Source organism: Corapipo altera, unplaced genomic scaffold (assembly GCF_003945725.1).
Source record: "Corapipo altera isolate COAL_440 unplaced genomic scaffold, ASM394572v1 71, whole genome shotgun sequence".
In the NCBI taxonomy this organism is placed as follows: Eukaryota; Metazoa; Chordata; class Aves; order Passeriformes; family Pipridae; genus Corapipo; species Corapipo altera.
The window spans coordinates 4,006,497-4,024,736 of NW_020884916.1; the positions used below are offsets into that span (position 1 = coordinate 4,006,497).

Genomic DNA, 18,240 nt, shown 5'->3' on the forward strand with positions numbered 1-18,240 from the left:
CACTTTCCAAGCAACATCTAAAAATTCTCACAGACACCTCGAATGTGTTGGGTGTACATGAAACAGTCACCTAAATCCTTTTTGTTTAAGTCTCTGTGATTTCTATAATGAAGTAAACTTAGACCTGTGGATCATTAAAACCCAAATTTTCCAAGGTGTTTTGCACACATCCCTTGATGTGCAGGAAGAATTTTAAAGCTCTGAGGCACTGTCAGATTGACTTTAATGGGATCTAGATTATTAAAAGCATATAAGGACTTTGATATTAGGGATTCATGTGTGGACAGATATTACTGCTGCCTTTTGTTTAATTAATTAAGTGCTGAATTAATTTTGTTTAATTATGGAACAGGAGCTGCTCAACCAGGTGTGTGGAGATTTAGTATCCACCTGTGAGAGCTATATTTCGAATATAGTCCTCAAAGAGGATGGAGCAGAGCAGCTGCAAGAAGGTCTCTTGGTAAGTTTGGTTCCCCTTCACAGATTATTCAAAGGGTGTAGGTGTACTTGGAATTGGTCTTCCTGAAAGTTCATGCCAATAACTTGGGATAATGGGAATGTGCATGCTTTGTATGTGTAATGAAATCCTGTATTTATGAGCCTGGGAGCATACAACAGCTTTACATGTCAGCAGTTACTTTAAGGATGTGATACCCCATGTATTTTTAATAAAATTATATGTTTTTTCTTTGCTTTTCCACTCCAACTTCTTAGATGAGCTGTTTGTGAAACAAGTCTGTAAAAGGCATGGAATGCTTTGAGGAGTATTTCAGTATTATTAGAAGTGTGGGGAGTTAGAGCATATTAAACACACCCACCCAGGATTTCTGTTTCAAAGCCTCACCTTCTGTTCAGCCACTGCCTTCTTGAAAGGACTGAGGGAATTTGAAGTTGTTTTTGGAGAAGTACCGACTCCTGCTGACTTAATTTGCAGCTCAGCCATTGCCTTTTGACTTCAGTGGTGTTTTATCTCTGCAGGTGAGACACCTCTTCCTCCTGGGGGAGGCTGCCCAGCTGTGCCCAGCCAGAGTGGGCAAACGCATCTTCCTTCTGGTTCAGTCCATTCTGGCTTCTGTCAACGAGGACCAATGTGAGGCAATCCCCTTGCTGCCCTCAGCTTTATATTTACAGGCACTTTACCATGTTTTCATTCCTGACCTGTTCTCTTCCAGTGTCTGATCCTCTGGACAGTGAGGAAATCCCAGTTTCTCAGCCGCTGTCCCAGTTCAGAGGCTCGGCCATGCCCCCCCCTGGTCAGGGCTCATGCCTTCATTACTCTGGGTAAGTGCCACCCTGCACTAGGAATGTGCCTCCTTCTGCCTCAGCCTTTCTGGTGAAGTTCTGCCCAAAATCCTGGAGAAGAGGAGGCTCAGGAGGGACCTTCTCACTCTCCAACTCCCTGAAAGGAGTTGGGAGCCAGGTGGTGGTCGGGCTCTGTTCCCAGATAACATGAGAGGAAGTGGCTTCAAGTTGTACCAGGGGATGTTCAGGTTGGACATCAGGGAGAATTTCCTCACAGAAATGGTTGTTAAACACTGGAAGGGGCTGCCCAGGGAGATGTTGGAGTCCCCATCCCTGGAGGTGTCCAAGGAACGACTGGATGTGGCACTCAGTGCTCTGGGCTGGGGGACAAGGTGGTCACAGGTTGGACTGGATGATCCCAGAGGTCTTTTGCTGAATAATTCTGTGTCAGTTGTGACAGATAACCACAGTGCTCTGTTTGCATTACCTCAGCTCGCAGCTTTTAGCAATGCAAATATCCATGGTAACAAGTTGGGCAAATCATAAAAACCCTGCCAGCTCTGTGACTGCTTCTCCAGGTGGTTAATGCATTAATAGTGATCAATAATTAGCAGTGTCCTTCAGCACTGTGCTGTCGTTGTGCTTGGAGTTGGCTGCTGGCTGGCTGAAGGATCATCTTGCATGTAAGATGCTCAAGAAAACTTGGTGCTTTTGATGTAGTTTAGAGCAGAATGACTGTACATAGTTACTTGTTCTCCCCAGCATGAGTGAAGAGAAGCCTAGGCAATCTGTACCCCAGGATTATGAGGAAGTGCAAGTTCTGGTTTTTAATACCACTGTGGTTAGGAACAAGTCTCTTCTGTTGGAGATAGACAGCATTATTCTTTCCTTAACTGCTTTGGAAAGTTTAATACCTTTGTACAGAGCTTAGAAACAGGGAGAAGTGATGTTAGAATGCAGGCTATTTTATTTTAAGTTGGTTCAATGATGCTCTCAGAGGTGGGTGTCTCCCTGCTATGCCTATGACAGCTGGGGCTGTTCTTTTTAGCTGCTTTGAATAATACCCTGTACACAGAAATAGTTTGCTGTGAAGGAGGGAATTTGGCATAGAGACCCACTCCATAGGTCTAAGGGGAGTTTGGAAGAACTTGAAGTACCATCTCTTTGAGAGATCGTGCAGATTGCTCATCAAGTTTCAGCATGAGTTTCTTGTTTATTCCCCTGTTTACTTCCTGATTCCTTTCTTGGCTCGTGTTGGACTTGAAGGAGGCAGTAAGCTGGGCTGGGGTGGTTGGGAAGGAGAATATATTCACAGTCTTGTCGTGTTTCACAGGTAAGTTGTGTTTACAGCATGAGGATCTGGCAAAGAAGTGCATTGCAGCTCTGGCTCGGGAGCTGGAGGTGTCCCAGGACGTGGCTGTCCGGAATAACGTTGTCATTGTGATGTGTGACCTGTGCATCCGTTACACATCCATGGTGGACAGATACATTCCCAACATTTCCCTGTGCCTGAAGGACCCAAATCCCTTCATCCGTAAGCAGACCCTGATCCTGCTCACCAACCTCCTGCAGGTAAGGAGAGGGTCTGAGCTGTGCTGAACCCTGGCAGCCTGTCCAGTGCCTGTATTGCTCATACCTTCAGGAATCTACACTTAATTAAGAATACTTTAAACTATATATTTTGTTACTTCTTCTTTTTTTTTGCTAGCTAGGCAGAAATCATATCAATGATACCTAAAGTTGGATAATGAGATTATTTTTAGTCAGTGGTTACCTCTTTTCTCGCTGTGGTTTCTTTGAACTCCCTTCAGCTTCACTGCTCTATGAATGACTACAACAAGCACCACAGCACCTTTTTTCTCCTGCTTATTGTTCTGGAGATGTGAATGTTGAGAGGCTCGGGATGTTCACCCTCCCGATGTTCACATGAGGTCACTCAAGGCAGGTTTGGAGTGCGTGTCACTCTGAAAACAGTGTCTGCCTTTGGGTGGGAGAACAGATTTTTCATTTTTCTACTTTTTGCAGTGGTTAACCTGATGCTGCTGTGGCGTTTATGCTGCTTAAAACATCCTCCCAAACACCATTGTTTTGGGTTTATTTTGTGTACCTCTGGATGAGGTTTCACAGCTGCTTCCTTTGCCTGATGGACATTGTATGCTCTAACAGGTGCTGTCCTGACTGCAACCTGAGGGTTCACATGAAGTTTTCCTGATTGATAATTTGTTTTCTGCTGATTTCTGGCAGGAGGAGTTTGTGAAGTGGAAGGACTGTCTCTTCTTCCGTTTTGTCAGTGTCCTGGTGGATCCAAACCCAGACCTCGCCAGGTAAAACCCTCACCTGTGAAATAATGGAGGAGAAGGGCAGAGATGTGCTCAAAACCAGTCTCAGCCTTGCATCTCCACATCTGAAGAAAAATTCCAGTGAGAGAGCAGGTTATCCCATTAATCTCCTCACTTCCTCAGTTGTTCAGGCTTTAGGATCTGCAGTGGTGGGGAAGGAGGGGTGAACCTCCATCCAGGTCATTTGAAGGTCCCAAAGTAGCAAGCTGTGTGTCCTTGGCTGTCCTCAAAACATGCTCTATTTAGACTCCAGAAAAAAAAGGACTTTTTGAAACAAGCCTTTCTGAAATCCTTCTTGTGGTTTTCTGACAGGCTCTGTCTCGAGTGCTGAGTTTCTTTTAGGACTAGGATTAAATATTTTCTTATATGATACACCCTACCTTTTCAGCCTTCTGCCATGTTTTGGAACACTTTGGCGTGTCAGAGGAATTGTGCACCCTGGCTTTGAGTGAATGTTTATGGAGTTTCTGTAGGTTTCAAAGTCTCCAGCTGCCCTGTTGCCTGAGAAATGAGTGAGGCAGGTTTCTCCAAGGATGGGAGATGGTGCAGGGATGAGGGATGCTGGATGCAGAGGAGGCCTGGACACCTTGCTGCTTGTTTCTGCCTGGAACAATCAGTCTGAAGATGGATTTTTCCAGGACCATCAACCTACTGTCACTTACTAGTGCACAGTCACATTTTCTTTTCTCTTCAGTGAGTTTTTAATATCTAAAAATGTCTTTCCAGTAGATGGTGACATTGCAGCATCATGTTCCTACAGGAACATGGTGCTGCTTCTTTGGGAGCCTTTTTCTTTGCATCTGCATTCAGTGACTACATCCAGACAAAACCATATTCTTCAGGTTTGGGGTTGACTTCCAGCTCTTGCAGCACCTTTGGTGATTAACTTGTTGCTAATTGCTGTGTCTCAGCCACAGTGGAACTTAAATTATTTAAATAATTGAAGTGTTGTGCCTGGATTTAAATTCAAATTAATTTCTGACTCTGTTTACTTTAATGGCCATAAAAATAAGTAGGATTGTGGATGCTGGAAATGTCTGTTTCTGGATGAAAAAAGGCTGAAAGTCATTGAACTTGATATCCTTGTTCCAGCCCAGATGGAGCTGGGCAAGAATTAAATGTGGTATTGAGGGAGACTTGGCAGAGGAAAACCATCCCCCTGCCTTGAGAGCCCTATGCTATGTTTCACTGGTGGCTTTTAGAAACTACCCCGATGATCAGATCTTTCTTTCCCTCCTTTCCAGGTTTGCAGAGTTCTGTCTGGTGCATCTCTTACTGAAGAGGAACCCAGTGATGTTCTCCCAACACTTCATTGAGTGCATCTTCCACTTCAACAGCTATGAGAAACACGGGAAGTACAACAGGTTCCCCCAGGGTGCACGGTCAGTTGAGCACATTTCTGTCTAATTTTTTGCTGAATTATGGGCTGTGTGGCCATGCAGCTCTCAGTGGCAGCAAAGCATTTGTGTCACTTCATAATTACATGTGCAAAAGGCTGAAAGCAGCTGGGGGAAACAGTGTTAAATTGTGTCCTGCCTTCCCCCATGACACTTCTGGGAGGAATTCTGCATGTAATTTGTGGGACTGTGTGGTGTCCTAACAGGTTTATGGGTCTTAAAAGTGGCATGCAAATATTCCTCGCTGATTTAAAGCCTTATTATTCCTGTGAGTTGGCATAATGTCACTTGGGCCCTTGTAAAATGTCTTGCTCTGCCACAGGGCGAAGAATCTCTTCTCTCTGAAGGGGAAAGATAACAGAGAAAAAAGGATGAGAATCTACACGTTCCTGCTGGAGCATTTCACAGATGAGCAGAGGTTCAGCATTACAACCAAGATCAGCCACAGCATCCTAGGTAAGGCATGTCTTTAAAAATCAGACAAACAAAGAACTGGTGTCTGGTAAAAAAAAAAACCCTCAGGCTCGTAATCCAGGTGTGTTATCCTCCTGTCTTCCTCCTCACTGCTGTTTCTGGGAAAATACTTCTTATTTCACTCCTTATTTCTTCCCTGGGTGTTCCAGCTTGCTTTGCAGATGAGGTCCTTCCACTGGACATGGAAGCCAGTGAGCTGCTCTCAGACACATTTGCAGTCCTCAGCTGCAAGGAAATCAAGCTGTCAACTATGAGATCAAAACCTGAGGAAGACCTTGACCCTGATGAAGATGAGATGGCAGTGGCCAATGCTGTCGTACAGGTGGCACAGAAAAAACTCATCTCGCAGGTAAAGGGCTCTTGGTTTGGTGTGGCAGGAGGGATGGGCACCTGTGGGAGCTCTGTGTCTTGTAAAAACAGAGCATTGAGGGAAAACTAGTGAAAGATGCTTGTCCTTGAGCTGGAGTGGTGAGAAATGCATCTCCCCAGAAGCCAGTGAAGCTGTGCTAAGCTAAATTTGCTCCCCAGCTCTCTTGTTGGTAAAGCATTTGAGTGTAACAATGTTTTTTGGTGCACCTTTTGGGCAATTTGCCTTCAGTGTGAGAATTGAGTGACTTAGTGATGTATCTGAAAAGACTCCACTTAGGTTAAAAGCCTCTGTGCATGAGTAAGAGCAGCCTTAATTACAGTAATTCCCTTGCTCTGGAGGGATAACTCCTCTCACTTAGACCATTCATCTAACCAGAGTGGCTTCTCCTTTATTGCATCTGTAACTGTTCATGCCTTGTTGAAAAAAAAAAAAAAAGGTTCAAAAGAAGAATTTCATAGAAAACATCATCCCAGTAATCACATCACTGAAGGCTTTGATGGAGCAGAAGAGGATCCCAGCTCTTAAGGACCTGATGAACTATCTACGGGTAAGGGGAGTTGTTTTCCTGCTGGCTTGGGGGTTTTAATCCTCTCTTGAGTTAATGTGTTGGATGTGCAACCAGTAACAGAACAAACAGCCTTCTTAGAGGGGAATTTAGCAGACAGATGATGTTGTGCCACTGCCACTGTGTTAAATAATGTAGGAGGTGGAGGGATTTTAGATAAGGATCTTGGTGTGTTACGTGTGAGCCTCCTCTGTGGAACGTGGGTAGAAAGCCCGAACGCTGGAAAAGCTTTTTCATGTTCTGAAGCACAAATTGGAGTTGAAAACTCTTAGTCTGTTAAAAACACCTCTGCTCCACCAACTGGTATTTCCTTTTTGCGCTGAAGCAGCTGTGATCTGAATGGGGATGTGAATCAGGAGGGATTTCTGAAAGGGCTTAAACATTCCTCATTGCTCCAGGAAATGATGCAAGATTACCGAAACGAAATCAAAGAGTTCTTTGCTGTGGACAAGCAGCTGGCAGCCGAGCTGGAGTATGATATGAAGAAATATGAGGAGCAGCTGGCCAGGGAGAAGGAGTCAGACCACGAGCAGGTCCCAGCAGCGCAGGCAGAGGTTGTTGGTGCTGTTAACTCTGTACGTGTATGGTCTCCTCTGCTAAAATTTGTGTGCTCATAACACCCAAACTCTGTCTGTGGACGCTCTTCCATCACTTATGAGAGCATTCCATAACCATTCTGCTATATCTCTTCACATTTCCCGGCAGAAGGTTTGGTTTCAGAGTCATTGATACGCTCAGAAGATCAACAAACAACACTTGTTAGGCAAAGAGGAGCAGCAAATGATTAATGTAGATAGAATTCAGTTTAAAGGGAGAACTTAAGTCTAATTTGGCACTGGCTGTGCTTAATTATTTTCTGTTCCCACAGTGATAGGCTGGCCAAAGAGTTCACTTTGACTTTAGGTGTCTACAGAGTGGAAATTCATACCTGTCCTCATCATGCAGGTCCTCTTTTAATGTCATTGTAAAGAAATAAGTATGTGCTTGAGTCAATTGTCCTGAACTATTTTAGATACCTACCTTAAGATGAGGTGACTTCTAGCCTGGAAGTACATTTCTCTGCAGACTTTAGAAGAGCACCTATATATAGACCCCTAAACTAGGACATGTGTGTCCCAGCAAAACTTTCTTTTCACTTCTTGTTAAACTTTTGACCAATAAATTCTTCCTCCCTTGCACCCCTTTACATCCATCACACAAAGGGCAGTTCTTCATCACACAGCATGTAGGTCAAAGTGTCTTGTGGGGTTTTCTACTCTTGTATCCATTGATATATGATCTCTTCTCCTGTTTTGCATAGCCATCTCCATCTTTGGAGAGAGCTGCATCTCTTGGTGGCCAGAATAATAATGCACAGCCTCCTGCAAGTCAGAGACAGTCCTCACCAGCTGGATCAATCCCTTCCTCTGTGCCTTCTGAGCTGGCTACACCTCATGCTGGTACTCTGAGGGAGAAGTTACTGGGTCGCAGGTATGGGTTTTTCTTTACCTGTTGTGATGCTCTGCAGGGCTGTTGCTTTGCTGATGCCATCCTGAGTGGTTTGAAGGTCACCAGTTGTAGTGGGTTGGCCCTGGCTGGATGCCAGGTACCCACTAAAACCACTCTCTGCCTCCCCTCAGCAACTGGACAGAGGAGAGGGGAAAAAACCAGCAAAGGATTTGTGAGTTAAGAGCTGGGAGAGGTTGCTGGCTGATCACCATCACAGGCAAAACAGACTCAAAGTGGGGATATTAATTAAATTTATCACTAACAGGATCAGAGCAAAAGAGTGAGAAGTAAAATAATCTTAAAAACACCTTCCCCCCCCCCTCCTTCCTTTCAGGTTCTCCCTCCTTCCCCCCCAGTGGTGCAGGGAGATGGGAATGGGGGTTTGTTGTTTCTGCTGCTATCAGTCCTTCATGAACTCCTGGTTGGCTTGGCCTTGGCCAGCAGCAGGGAAGCCCAGCCTGGAGCTTCTAGCAGCTTCTAACAGAAGCCACCCCTGTAGCCACCCCCCACTGCCAAAACCTGGCCACAGAAACCCACTGCAACACCAGTGTTTGCAGCATCATCTTCTCCTTTACATTTGGTGTTTAAGATGATGAGGGATCAGGATGGCACAGGTCTCTCCATTACAGGCATCTCATGTGAGCTTGCAGAAGGAAATCCCTGTTTTCTGTCCTGTTTTTTGTCCTTAGGGCAGCATCCCTGAGCACACTGGCCATCCTGAACTCTGCCAGGAAGGCCATAGAAGACAGGAGCAAGCAACGCAGCAGGAGTGTTGGGAGGAGTTTATCAGCTGCATCAAGCACAGCAGGCAGCAAGCAGGGTAGGAACATTGCTGCAAACTGCACTGGATCTGGTTCTACACAGATCTGGTCAGGCCCTTGAGTCTTGAAAGCGTTTCTGTTCTTAATTATTTCCTTCTTGGTTTTAGTGTCCTTTCAAAACCTGAACCAACAGTCCTCTGGAGACAACGTGGCCATAGCAGGCCGTGCCATCAGCACCCCAGAGCGTGAGTACAACCCAGGGAGCCCTTCCCAAACTGGGCTGAGCACTCCTCCTCTGAGAGAGGTGTCAGTGCAGAGCTCCCCTAAAGGGCTGAGAAAACCAGCCATCGATAGCTGTAGATTATTTGTTTATCTAAGGGGTTGTAGTAAAGAAGAACCATTCTGAAACTGGTGGTTTCAGCTGAATGGTGTCCATGGGAAAGGACAGTCCAATAGTCCCCATGTGCATGTCACAGGGTGTCAGAGCATTGGGTCAGGGCAGGAGAGAATTTATTTTGGGATGCTGAAGTAACAGAGCCACTGCCCTTTCTTCCTTCATCGACTCTGGGGTGCTGAGGAGGAATGTTGTTGTGGTTCCTTACCAGCACTGCCCAAAGTGTGCAAGACTGCACAATTGCTCTCCTTGGCTCTGGAAGCAGAGCTGAGTATTTTTAGGCTGAATTACAGGACCTGCTGCAGAGGGAAATCCTCAAGGTCTGGCTCTCTTCAGGGGTTCCTGTTGTCCAAACAGGATCTGGGGGGAGCTACAACCTGCTTCTGGAGCAGGCAGTGGGTGAGACAAGTGCAGGAGAACACAGAGATCTGCCCAAAGGGATTAACAACCTGCACAGTAATTAAGTGTGTGTGTTCCACACTGAGAGAGAACTGAGCTGAGCACTGGAGAAGGAATGATTTGGTTTTCTTACTGCTGTGAAATGAAAGTAAAAATACACAGAGAGGAATCTGATGGACAAATTGGGATTGTCTGCTGTGCTTATGTCCAGCTGAACTGCCTTCTCACAGGACCTGACCATCCAAAGGCAGGTTTTGTTGGAATGCTTTCTGACAGCCCTGCAAGCACAAGAGGCAGTTATAGTAAAACACAAATGGAGCTGAGTTCCAGCAGGAGATTCCCTTCCTTGCTGTCAGTTTTAGGGCATCTCTGCTGTAGTGTGAGCTGTGTGATGAACACCCTCACGTGCTCTGGGGAGAGCTCCACATGAGCTGGGTGTGTGACAGGCCAGCTCTCACTGGGCTTTGGGGGTTGCTGTGGGGAGGGTCTGGCATTCCCAGACAGAGCTGTCTGAGCTGTCTCTGCCTGTGTCTGCAACCCCCTGCCCTGCACACACACAGCAGAGCAGACATGGAGCCAATAAGGCAGGCTGGGAGTACCTGACAGCCGTGAGTGGGCAGGAGCGAACCAGTGGTGTGCATCCACTGGAAAATCTGATCCTGCTCTTCCCTCTGTGCTCAGAGTTGTCTGCCCCGATGTTTCTCTTTGCCTGAGCAACAAGCAATGATCTTTGTGCAAAAAAAAAAAAAAAAAAAACACCAAAAAACTTGGGGATGTGTTTTTTAGAGAGCAGAATTCTTCAAGCACCACGTCCCTGGAAGCCTGTGTGGCTGTTTCTCTTAAGCACCATATGGTGAAAAAAAAGAGGAGAAATGTTAATCTGCAGTGGTACTAGGGCTGAATTCCTGCTTTGCTTGGAGGCAGCATGTGTCCTTCAGCAGGGAGACAAACTGTACAGAGCAGGATCATCACTTCAGTTGGCGTGTGTTGAGCCATCTGTATGGTGGCGCTGGGTCTCGCAGGCTGGGAGACAATCAGAATAAAACATGTTCATTACTCTGGTAGATCATTCTAAAAGTATTGGACATGGAGTTCTTTGTAAACACTTTTGTGCTGGAGAAGTTGGGAGCAGCTGTCCCTCCTCTTTGCCTTACTCAGCTGTTCTGGCTGTTTCTCTCTTCCCTTCTGTCTTTGGGACTCAACTCCTGCCTGTTACTTTGAGAATGGCTTAAGTGGGTCTGGGTGAGTGGGTATTGCACAAAAAGGTGTTGTGAAGATACCACCTTCCCATACTGCATGGGAAGCCCTGCTTGATACTTCTTTGCCCCCCTCTTTCTTTGCCTCCCCTTTCTTTGCCCCCCATAACTGTCTCATTACCAAGGTAAATTGTTCAGGCACACACTGCACAAAGTCAGGACACTGACACAGACCATTCCTGAGAGATGCAGAGAAGAGCTAAGGCAGATGGATCAAGTTGGATTTCCACTCTAAGCTTCAGTGATTCCCTGCCAGGACAGGGCAGGAGTTAAAGAGCAAACCCAGTTAAAGCTGTAAAGAGAAGTCCTTTTAGCTGAGTTTTCAACTCCTGCCCTATGAAGCACTTCCTACCTTAATTCCTTGTGAAAGGTTCTGGGAAACATGAGCATAAAACAGAGCGTTGAGTTAAGTAAAATCTGAATATTGTGACATCTCTCCTGAGATAAATGACAGGAAAGAGACAGCTGACAACTAGGGCCTATTCAGGCAAGCTAAATTCTACCCAGCTCCCTTGTCAAGTGATTCCTCTTGTCTGGCTGCAGGCAGCTCCTCATGGAACATGCTCAGGTCCTTTGGCTGTTTCCAGGGGCCCCAAATTCTGCCTTGACCAGGCAGAGCAACTGGTGTGGGTCGAACATGTTGCTGTGAAAGATGGCAAAGCTTCAGTGGGAGGTGTGGCTCTCCCTCCAGGGCAGGACAAGGAGGCACACCATCCCGTATTTAAGGAATTTCCTCCTCCCAGGAAAGCTGGAGTGTGAAGCTGATGTGCATCAGTGGCCCATCAGACTCAACACAGAGGCTGGATGGGAGACACTGAGGTCTGATGGGCTGAAAATAGATATATAATATCTATATATATATATATATAGGTATGAAATAGATATATAGGTATGAAATAGATATATAATATATAGGTATAAAATAGATATAAATCTGTATGTGTGTGTTTGTGTGTGTGTTTGCAATTAACTGGATTTACTTACTCGGTGACACTTAAGGTTTCCACAGCAGCATGCCTTGCCCTCTGGCTGTGTCACAAGCTGACTGTTAATATGTTCTTGCCTTTTTTCTTATTTTTCCAGAGACCATTAATGACCTGACTTTTGGGGCTGGGGTCAGTCGCATCAGCTTGACACACACACCTGATTCAGCTCCAGGCAAGTCATCTCTGGGATTCCAACTTGAGGGAAGAGGGGAGGGGGGAAGAAACACCAAATGATCAAATCTGTGGTATTTTTTAAAATATGAAAATGTGTTCTTTGCAGAGAGCAAAGAGGATGAGGATAAGCCGACTGATATTATCTGTTTGACATCGCCGGAGAAACTGTAAGTTCGGCACAGAAATTGCAGGGAGAAAGGCTGGAAGTAAAGGCTTGGAAATAAATGGTGGTTCTGCTTCCTTCTTCCAGCCCATCCCGGCCTCGGGAGTGGAAAGTGGAATCCCCAGCCAGGAGAAGGAGCAGCCAGCACGTCCCTCTGCGCCGCTCCCAGCGCAGACCCCCCCGGAAAGCGAACAACTGAGCCTTTCACTGGGCCTGTGCACAGCATCACCACGTGCCTGAAGCCTTCCCCCCTGCAATTATAAACTGGGAACACATGTCCTTCCTTATCTATCTATTCTTAGCTGGCTTTTCCACAGAACTGCCCAGAATACGGGCAGACAAAGCCTGCATTAGCACATGTATGGATTATAAGCTGCTGCTCCTGACACAGCTCACTGGAGGGCTGGAAAGCTGCAGCATAAAGGGGGGTTTGCTCTTCACTCTCAGGATGTATAATTTGTCCATTTGAAAAAGTGAGGGCACAGTGTTGCTGCAATAAAATGCACTTATCACAGCTTGCTGGGCAGTGAGTGGCTGGGCTTATTCACCCGATCCCTCACGGTCCCTCTTGGTTATATAATAGTTACTTTAATTTGATGAAAAGGTAAAACAGCTTGTCACTGCCACACCCCTAAATCTGGTAATTGCACGCTACATCACCTCTTATTTGTTGTGCAAACTCCTGTGTGTATGAACAGCCTTAATGCTCTTTTTATATGGAATATTTCCATTCCTGAACTATGTTATTTCCAACTATTACCATTTGATGAAAATAAATGGTTACAGAATTAATTCCGCCCACGCCGTCTCCCCTCTTGTTGAGCTGACAGAGAAATGATTTATTTTTTTTTCTATAGATTTCTACAGCCTCTTAAGTCTCTTCTACCACATCATTGGTATCTTGGGCCCTCAGTTCAATTAATAATGTTGGACCCAGCAGCTTTTAAATAAAGACTCTGATTTATCTGCAAGCAGGGCATGACTCAAATCATGGTGGGTAAGTCAGAGCTGAGTGCCCTGTGCAGGTAACTTATAAATGTGCTGTGACCACACTGGAATCTGACCATTCCCGAGTCTCCCTGATGCCACACTGAAGTTTTTCTGTGGTTACCTTCTATTGCAGAGCTCAAGCCCTGGATTTCATTGGAACTTGAGACTGGGATCTGTTTTATTCATGCTGGTTTGTCTTACTCAGGCTTTGCTGCACGAGTGGAAACGGGGGCACTTCTCTCCTGTCCTGGAATCCCATCATTTGCCCTCACTTTCCCTACTCTGTTTTGGAGATCAGAGAAATCTCCCAGTGAGGTTAAACTTTATTCCCAAAGTCAAAACCTGGGAACAGAGGATGTATGGAATAGCCCTGGCTTAAGTGATGGTCAATTATGGCCACATCCATTTATTCCCTACCTTTTCTCCTGCCTTAATTTATCATTTAACCACTCTGAATGGTAAATTTGGATAGTTTATTTCCTACTTTGTGCTTCTGTTGTTTTTGTTCTGTCCTCAAGCAGTGTTTGAGATGTGCCCTGTGTGCATTAATGAGTCTTCTCTAGGAAAGAACTAGGAATACACAAATGTCCAAGAAAAAACTGATTAACAGCAACATACCTTGGACTTTGTCACCTTCATCCCAATACAAATAAGTGCATGCTCTGACAGGAGAGACTTCCCCTTATTTCACTGAATTGAAAACAGAAACATAATCTGGCTGTTTAAAAACCACAACCAAACCCAAACAAAAACCCCTACAAGAATGCTTCATAGCTTGGTATTTATGTAAAACATTCTTGGCAAAGTTAAACGTAATACATTAGTACAAACCTGAATATTATTCACAACAATACAATGAATTCCATCCATCAGCTCCCACGAGCTGTATGGGGAGGGGGACCACCTCCCCTTCTCTCGTTAGAGATGCCACTGTGCATTTTAGAACTGAAAATAATGGAAGGTTTGATTCTTAGCTTTGCTGGTTTTTCACAGGAAGGCTGCCTGGTGAGACTGGGGATTGTGCTCCCATAGTGCCCAGAGCTACCCTGATCCATCCCTTTCCTCTCTCTCCCTTATTACAGGTATCCTTGCAGCAGCACAGAGAAGGAGCAGTGGATATCCAGAGGGTGCAAAGGAATGTCAGAATGATTAGAGGCAGCAATCAGGACTGGCTGGCTTGGCTGAAGAGCTTGTCTTAAGAAGGAAACCAGAGTATGGTTGCAAAAGAGCAGTGGTAATGCCTGAATTACACAGAGAACATCTGGTTATTGCTGCCCCATCCTTACTTTTACTTTCATCAGCAGAAGGACAAGTGGAAATGCTTTGTTTAGGCAAAACAAATGCAGCAATGGCATGTCCAGCGAGGGCCTTAGGAAACAAAGCAGAGTAATGCAGAACACTAAAAAATAACACTGACAGTCCAAATCGTCAAGTATCCAAAATACTGTATACAGGAAAAGTTAAGACAACTCAATTTATATTGCAAATACAAGAACACTAAATTATGCTACATTAAAAAACTTCTTAAACCACAGCACAGTTCTAGTGTTGCATCCACATCTTGTATCACCCATTGTCGTTCAACACCACCAACGTGGGTGTCTTCATGTGTTTCCAGCTATTCTCTCTCAAGCCAAAAAGAACCAAATTAATTTTTTTTTTTTTTTTCTTTTACCACCTAGAGAAAAGTTTCAACTGACACCATGAAAGTGCTTTTGTGTCGTGCTTTTGCTTTCCCAACTCCAGAAACAGTGGCCTTGGCCGTGTAGTTTTAAACCTGTCGGGTTGCTGTAGCTGTCACACTGTGTTAGTGCTTTAGGGAACTTGCAGAGGGGCAGCAAACATTGAAGTCACTCTGTCACCTCGTTGGAACTGAATCCAAAATAGCCATCCCTGGATATTTCTTGCAACAACAAAAACAAAGTGTTGGTCACTGGCAAGAGAAGTTTTCTGTATAAAAAAAAAAAAGTTGATAGCTCCTGCCGTAAATTTACAAAAACTATCCCTGAGTGACTCTGTTCTGTGTCTGGTAAGACCTCTTGTGACAAGGAAATGGCTGAAGCTGGTTTAAGAGGAAAGAGATGCTGTTCCACCTGCAGATTTTTAATACAGTTTGCACTAATACTGATATGCTCTGACAGTGCCATATTATAGCAACAGTTGAGCTCCTCTCTGTAGCTTCAACAGTAAAAAAATAGCTCCATTACTGAAACACTGCTGGCATCACGTATTTACACTTTAAATAGAAATGTTACCTTTTTCTGAAGTAATCAAAATAGATCTTTGCAAAAAATTTAGAACGTGGGGTTCTACAAAAGAAACGGAGAAGGTAAAAAAAGCTGGAAGATATCTCAGTACCTTTTATGGCAATCTCAGCCTAGGAAAAGTATTTGGCTTTAATTTTCCTGAAAGGGATGTCTTAGCACTCGTTCTGTGCCTCCCCTCTAAGCCTCTTTCAGCACGGAAAGACTCAGGAGGCAAGTCTGCTTTGTGCAGATTAGATGGAGGGGTTACCTGCGTGCAGTGAGTTCTCTACAAAGCAGGGAACAGAAGCAATCCTGGCCTGGTGGGTCATCATGTTAAACAACAAGAATTAGGTTTACACAGGGGCTGAGAACATTAGTGGTGTTCGCTGTCGGCTGTTCAGAGACACCCCCCTGCTCCTGAGCAGTCAGAGTCGAGCACAGGACAATCTTTTACACACAAATGTGTAGAAGTCACCAGCCAGGCCTGGGCAATGAGCTGCTGGGAGGAAGACCCCCCCCCTTGCATGGATAAGTCTCACTCTTTGAAGTCCATCTACTCCTGTATCAGCACCTTTTTTTTGTCTACTAGTAACACGTACTAGCAATGTCTACTACACGTTTACCTAATGCTGTCCCCCTGGGTGGTTTGCACATTGTGGCCGTGTCCCTGCAGCACAAATAGAAGGCAATGCCACAAACTTCCACAGCCCAGTCTCTTGGGAAGTATTAAAACACTTCCTTAGTCCAAGGGCAGGTTTAGGTGATCCTGTTGGTATCTCCGGAGGCAGGGGAGACGCGAGTTGGGCAGTGAGGAGTTACTTTAAACTTTGGCAAAGAAAAAAAAGATATACAGATAGCTAGCTATCGAGTTCTTGTGTGTTCCAAACTCTTCCAAGCGCACTTAATTAATCTTTTGCTCTTGCTTTGAGTTCCTGGAGGAGGTATTTTCACACTTGCTTTTGCTGGTTTTGCAGTATTCTTTTGGTGTCCTATATGACGAACGAAGACTTGTGTCTGAAGTCGCCCTGCAACGAAACAGTTTGGGGTGGAGGAAGGATTTAGGAGCTTTCCAGGCAACTTGTCATTCCTGCTGCCCCCAAAAAAGTAGATCCAAAGTGTTTATAAATAAGAGTGCTTTTAGGGAGCCCCATCTTCCAGCTGGGAAGGAGAGGGAGGCACCAGTTGCACTGGTGAGTTGCTGCCTCCTCCTCCTGTCCTCACACAGCAAGGCATGGCAGGGGACTTTCCCATTCCCTCATCAGTATCTCTGCTAATGGGAGAGGCTATTTCTGGTCTTAAGCTTTAGTGATCTACTCAAATCCCAAAATACAAGTTCTCTCGTAAAAAGCATCATGTCCTGCCCACTTAATCCAATGAAACTCATCCCCAGGGGGTCAGGCCACGAGATAACTCAGAGCAGAGCTGCCTCTGATAGCTCCTGGCATCAGTCACTTCAAGCAACTTAAACTGTTCATCATTTCCAAGGAAATGACTCAGCCCTCACCCTTCTGTTTTCCCTGTGTTCTCCAGCCTTGTTTCGGAGTGGAGCCCACTCTGAGAAAGTCTGTGGGCCCCAAAAAAGCGAGTTGTCCTCTGCCCACCCTCCTCCTCTCCTTTTAACAGAGAGATGTTAAATGCAAATCATTTGTTACCTCATCATCTGTCCGGATATAATTAACGCCATCAGGTTTTGCTGGAGTCTTGTAGCTGAAATAAAGGGGGAAAAAAAAAAAATCTGATTTCTGGGACAGGAAGACTGCAGGATTTTGGAGGGGAGGTGCTGAGAAAGATGGAAATGAGGAGGAGCAGCTGAATGAAAAGCAAGCAGAGAGAAACCCAGTTTGTTTCTCAAATGAGGGGTCTGTGTTTATTCCATCATTTGCCATGACTGGGATTTTTTCTATTTCCCCTTCAGCACAGGGTAAAAAAAAGATTGCTGCCTGTTTCCACAGGACTCTGCAAAGAGATTAACTGGTTCTTTTCTGGGCTCTCCTGCTCTGGTCCCTGTCACTACCTCTCTGTGCCTCCTGCACTGTTTCCTGTGACAATTATAAAGTTCATTTCAATCCTTCACTGCCAGATGCCTTCAGCATTTTTCTTAGTTATAAGGAAGCACCACTTGTTTGCAATCCCACAGGAATTCAGGATTTATATACGACTGTCAGGTCCAGTGGATGCCAACCCTCAGCTGCATTTAAATAGGGTATTTGGAGCTTTCTCTGAAAAACAAACCAAACCAGAGAGGGAAAAAAAAAAAAAAAAGACAGGGCTTGTGCTGAAAAGCAACATATAGCACAGAACAAATCTATCTGGTGAGAATGTTGGGTTTACATATATTATCTCTTCCACAGACTCTGTAAGGACATCGAGGCTTGTCTCTGATGCTATTGCTGTTGTTTTTAACATTTTAATGTGTGCTGTAAAGTGGTTGTTTTTCACCCCAAATTTAGGTTCTCACAACTAGTGAGATTTCCTGTGGAGAGCCTACTCTGCTGCATACATTCCCTATGCATGTCCTGATGCTTCCAACTAATTGTGCAGCGAGCTCTGATCATCAAACTGAAGACCTCATTATGCCAGCAGCACATGATCTATTGGAAAAACACCTGTAGGCTTTTAATTGTGCTGGTCCCCCCCCTTCCCATGCAAATTATGAGGATATTAGAGCACAGCTTTCATCCTCTGGCTGGTCTTAGCAGCAAGCACAAGAGCAGCCACACCAAAATTCTCCCTTAAGTGAATACTGTCCACCCGTGGAAGTGTTCAAGGGCAGGTTGGCTGGAGCTCTGAGCAACCTGGTGTAGTGGAAGGTGTCCCTGTCCATGACAGGGTGCTGGAACTAGATGATTTTTAAGGTCCTTTCCAACCCAAACCATTCTGTGATGATTCTGTAAGATAAACCTGGATGGTGCAGGGTTTACAGCAGGGAATCAGATGCCTCAAGGACTGGGTTGGCCTGTAGGCTTTGGTAGGGAATTGGGAAGATATATATCCAA

The 18,240-nt window shown here is 45.2% G+C and overlaps 1 protein-coding gene and 1 long non-coding RNA gene across 2 annotated transcripts in view; one reads left to right on the forward strand and one right to left on the reverse strand.

Annotated features, from left to right (window-relative positions):
* The window catches only part of NCAPD3 (non-SMC condensin II complex subunit D3), a gene marked incomplete at its 5' end in the record, with an annotated part of 30,475 nt that extends 17,206 nt beyond the window's left edge, over positions 1-13,269 (forward strand). The window contains 17 exon segments of the mRNA XM_027655426.1: positions 353-460; positions 979-1,090; positions 1,173-1,243; positions 1,245-1,281; positions 2,576-2,814; positions 3,487-3,566; positions 4,826-4,963; positions 5,301-5,434; positions 5,602-5,801; positions 6,259-6,369; positions 6,786-6,962; positions 7,688-7,857; positions 8,565-8,695; positions 8,804-8,881; positions 11,769-11,843; positions 11,952-12,012; positions 12,096-13,269. Of these exon segments, the coding sequence (XP_027511227.1) occupies positions 353-460; positions 979-1,090; positions 1,173-1,243; positions 1,245-1,281; positions 2,576-2,814; positions 3,487-3,566; positions 4,826-4,963; positions 5,301-5,434; positions 5,602-5,801; positions 6,259-6,369; positions 6,786-6,962; positions 7,688-7,857; positions 8,565-8,695; positions 8,804-8,881; positions 11,769-11,843; positions 11,952-12,012; positions 12,096-12,207 (2,034 nt within the window).
* A 493-nt stretch (positions 13,270-13,762) lies between these two features.
* Positions 13,763-17,257, reverse strand: LOC113952977. Its single transcript, XR_003529709.1, has 2 exons — positions 16,897-17,257; positions 13,763-16,269 (listed from the first exon to the last, which is right to left on the reverse strand). It is a non-coding gene; the product is annotated as an uncharacterized LOC113952977 (long non-coding RNA).
* Between the last annotated feature and the right edge of the window lie 983 nt (positions 17,258-18,240).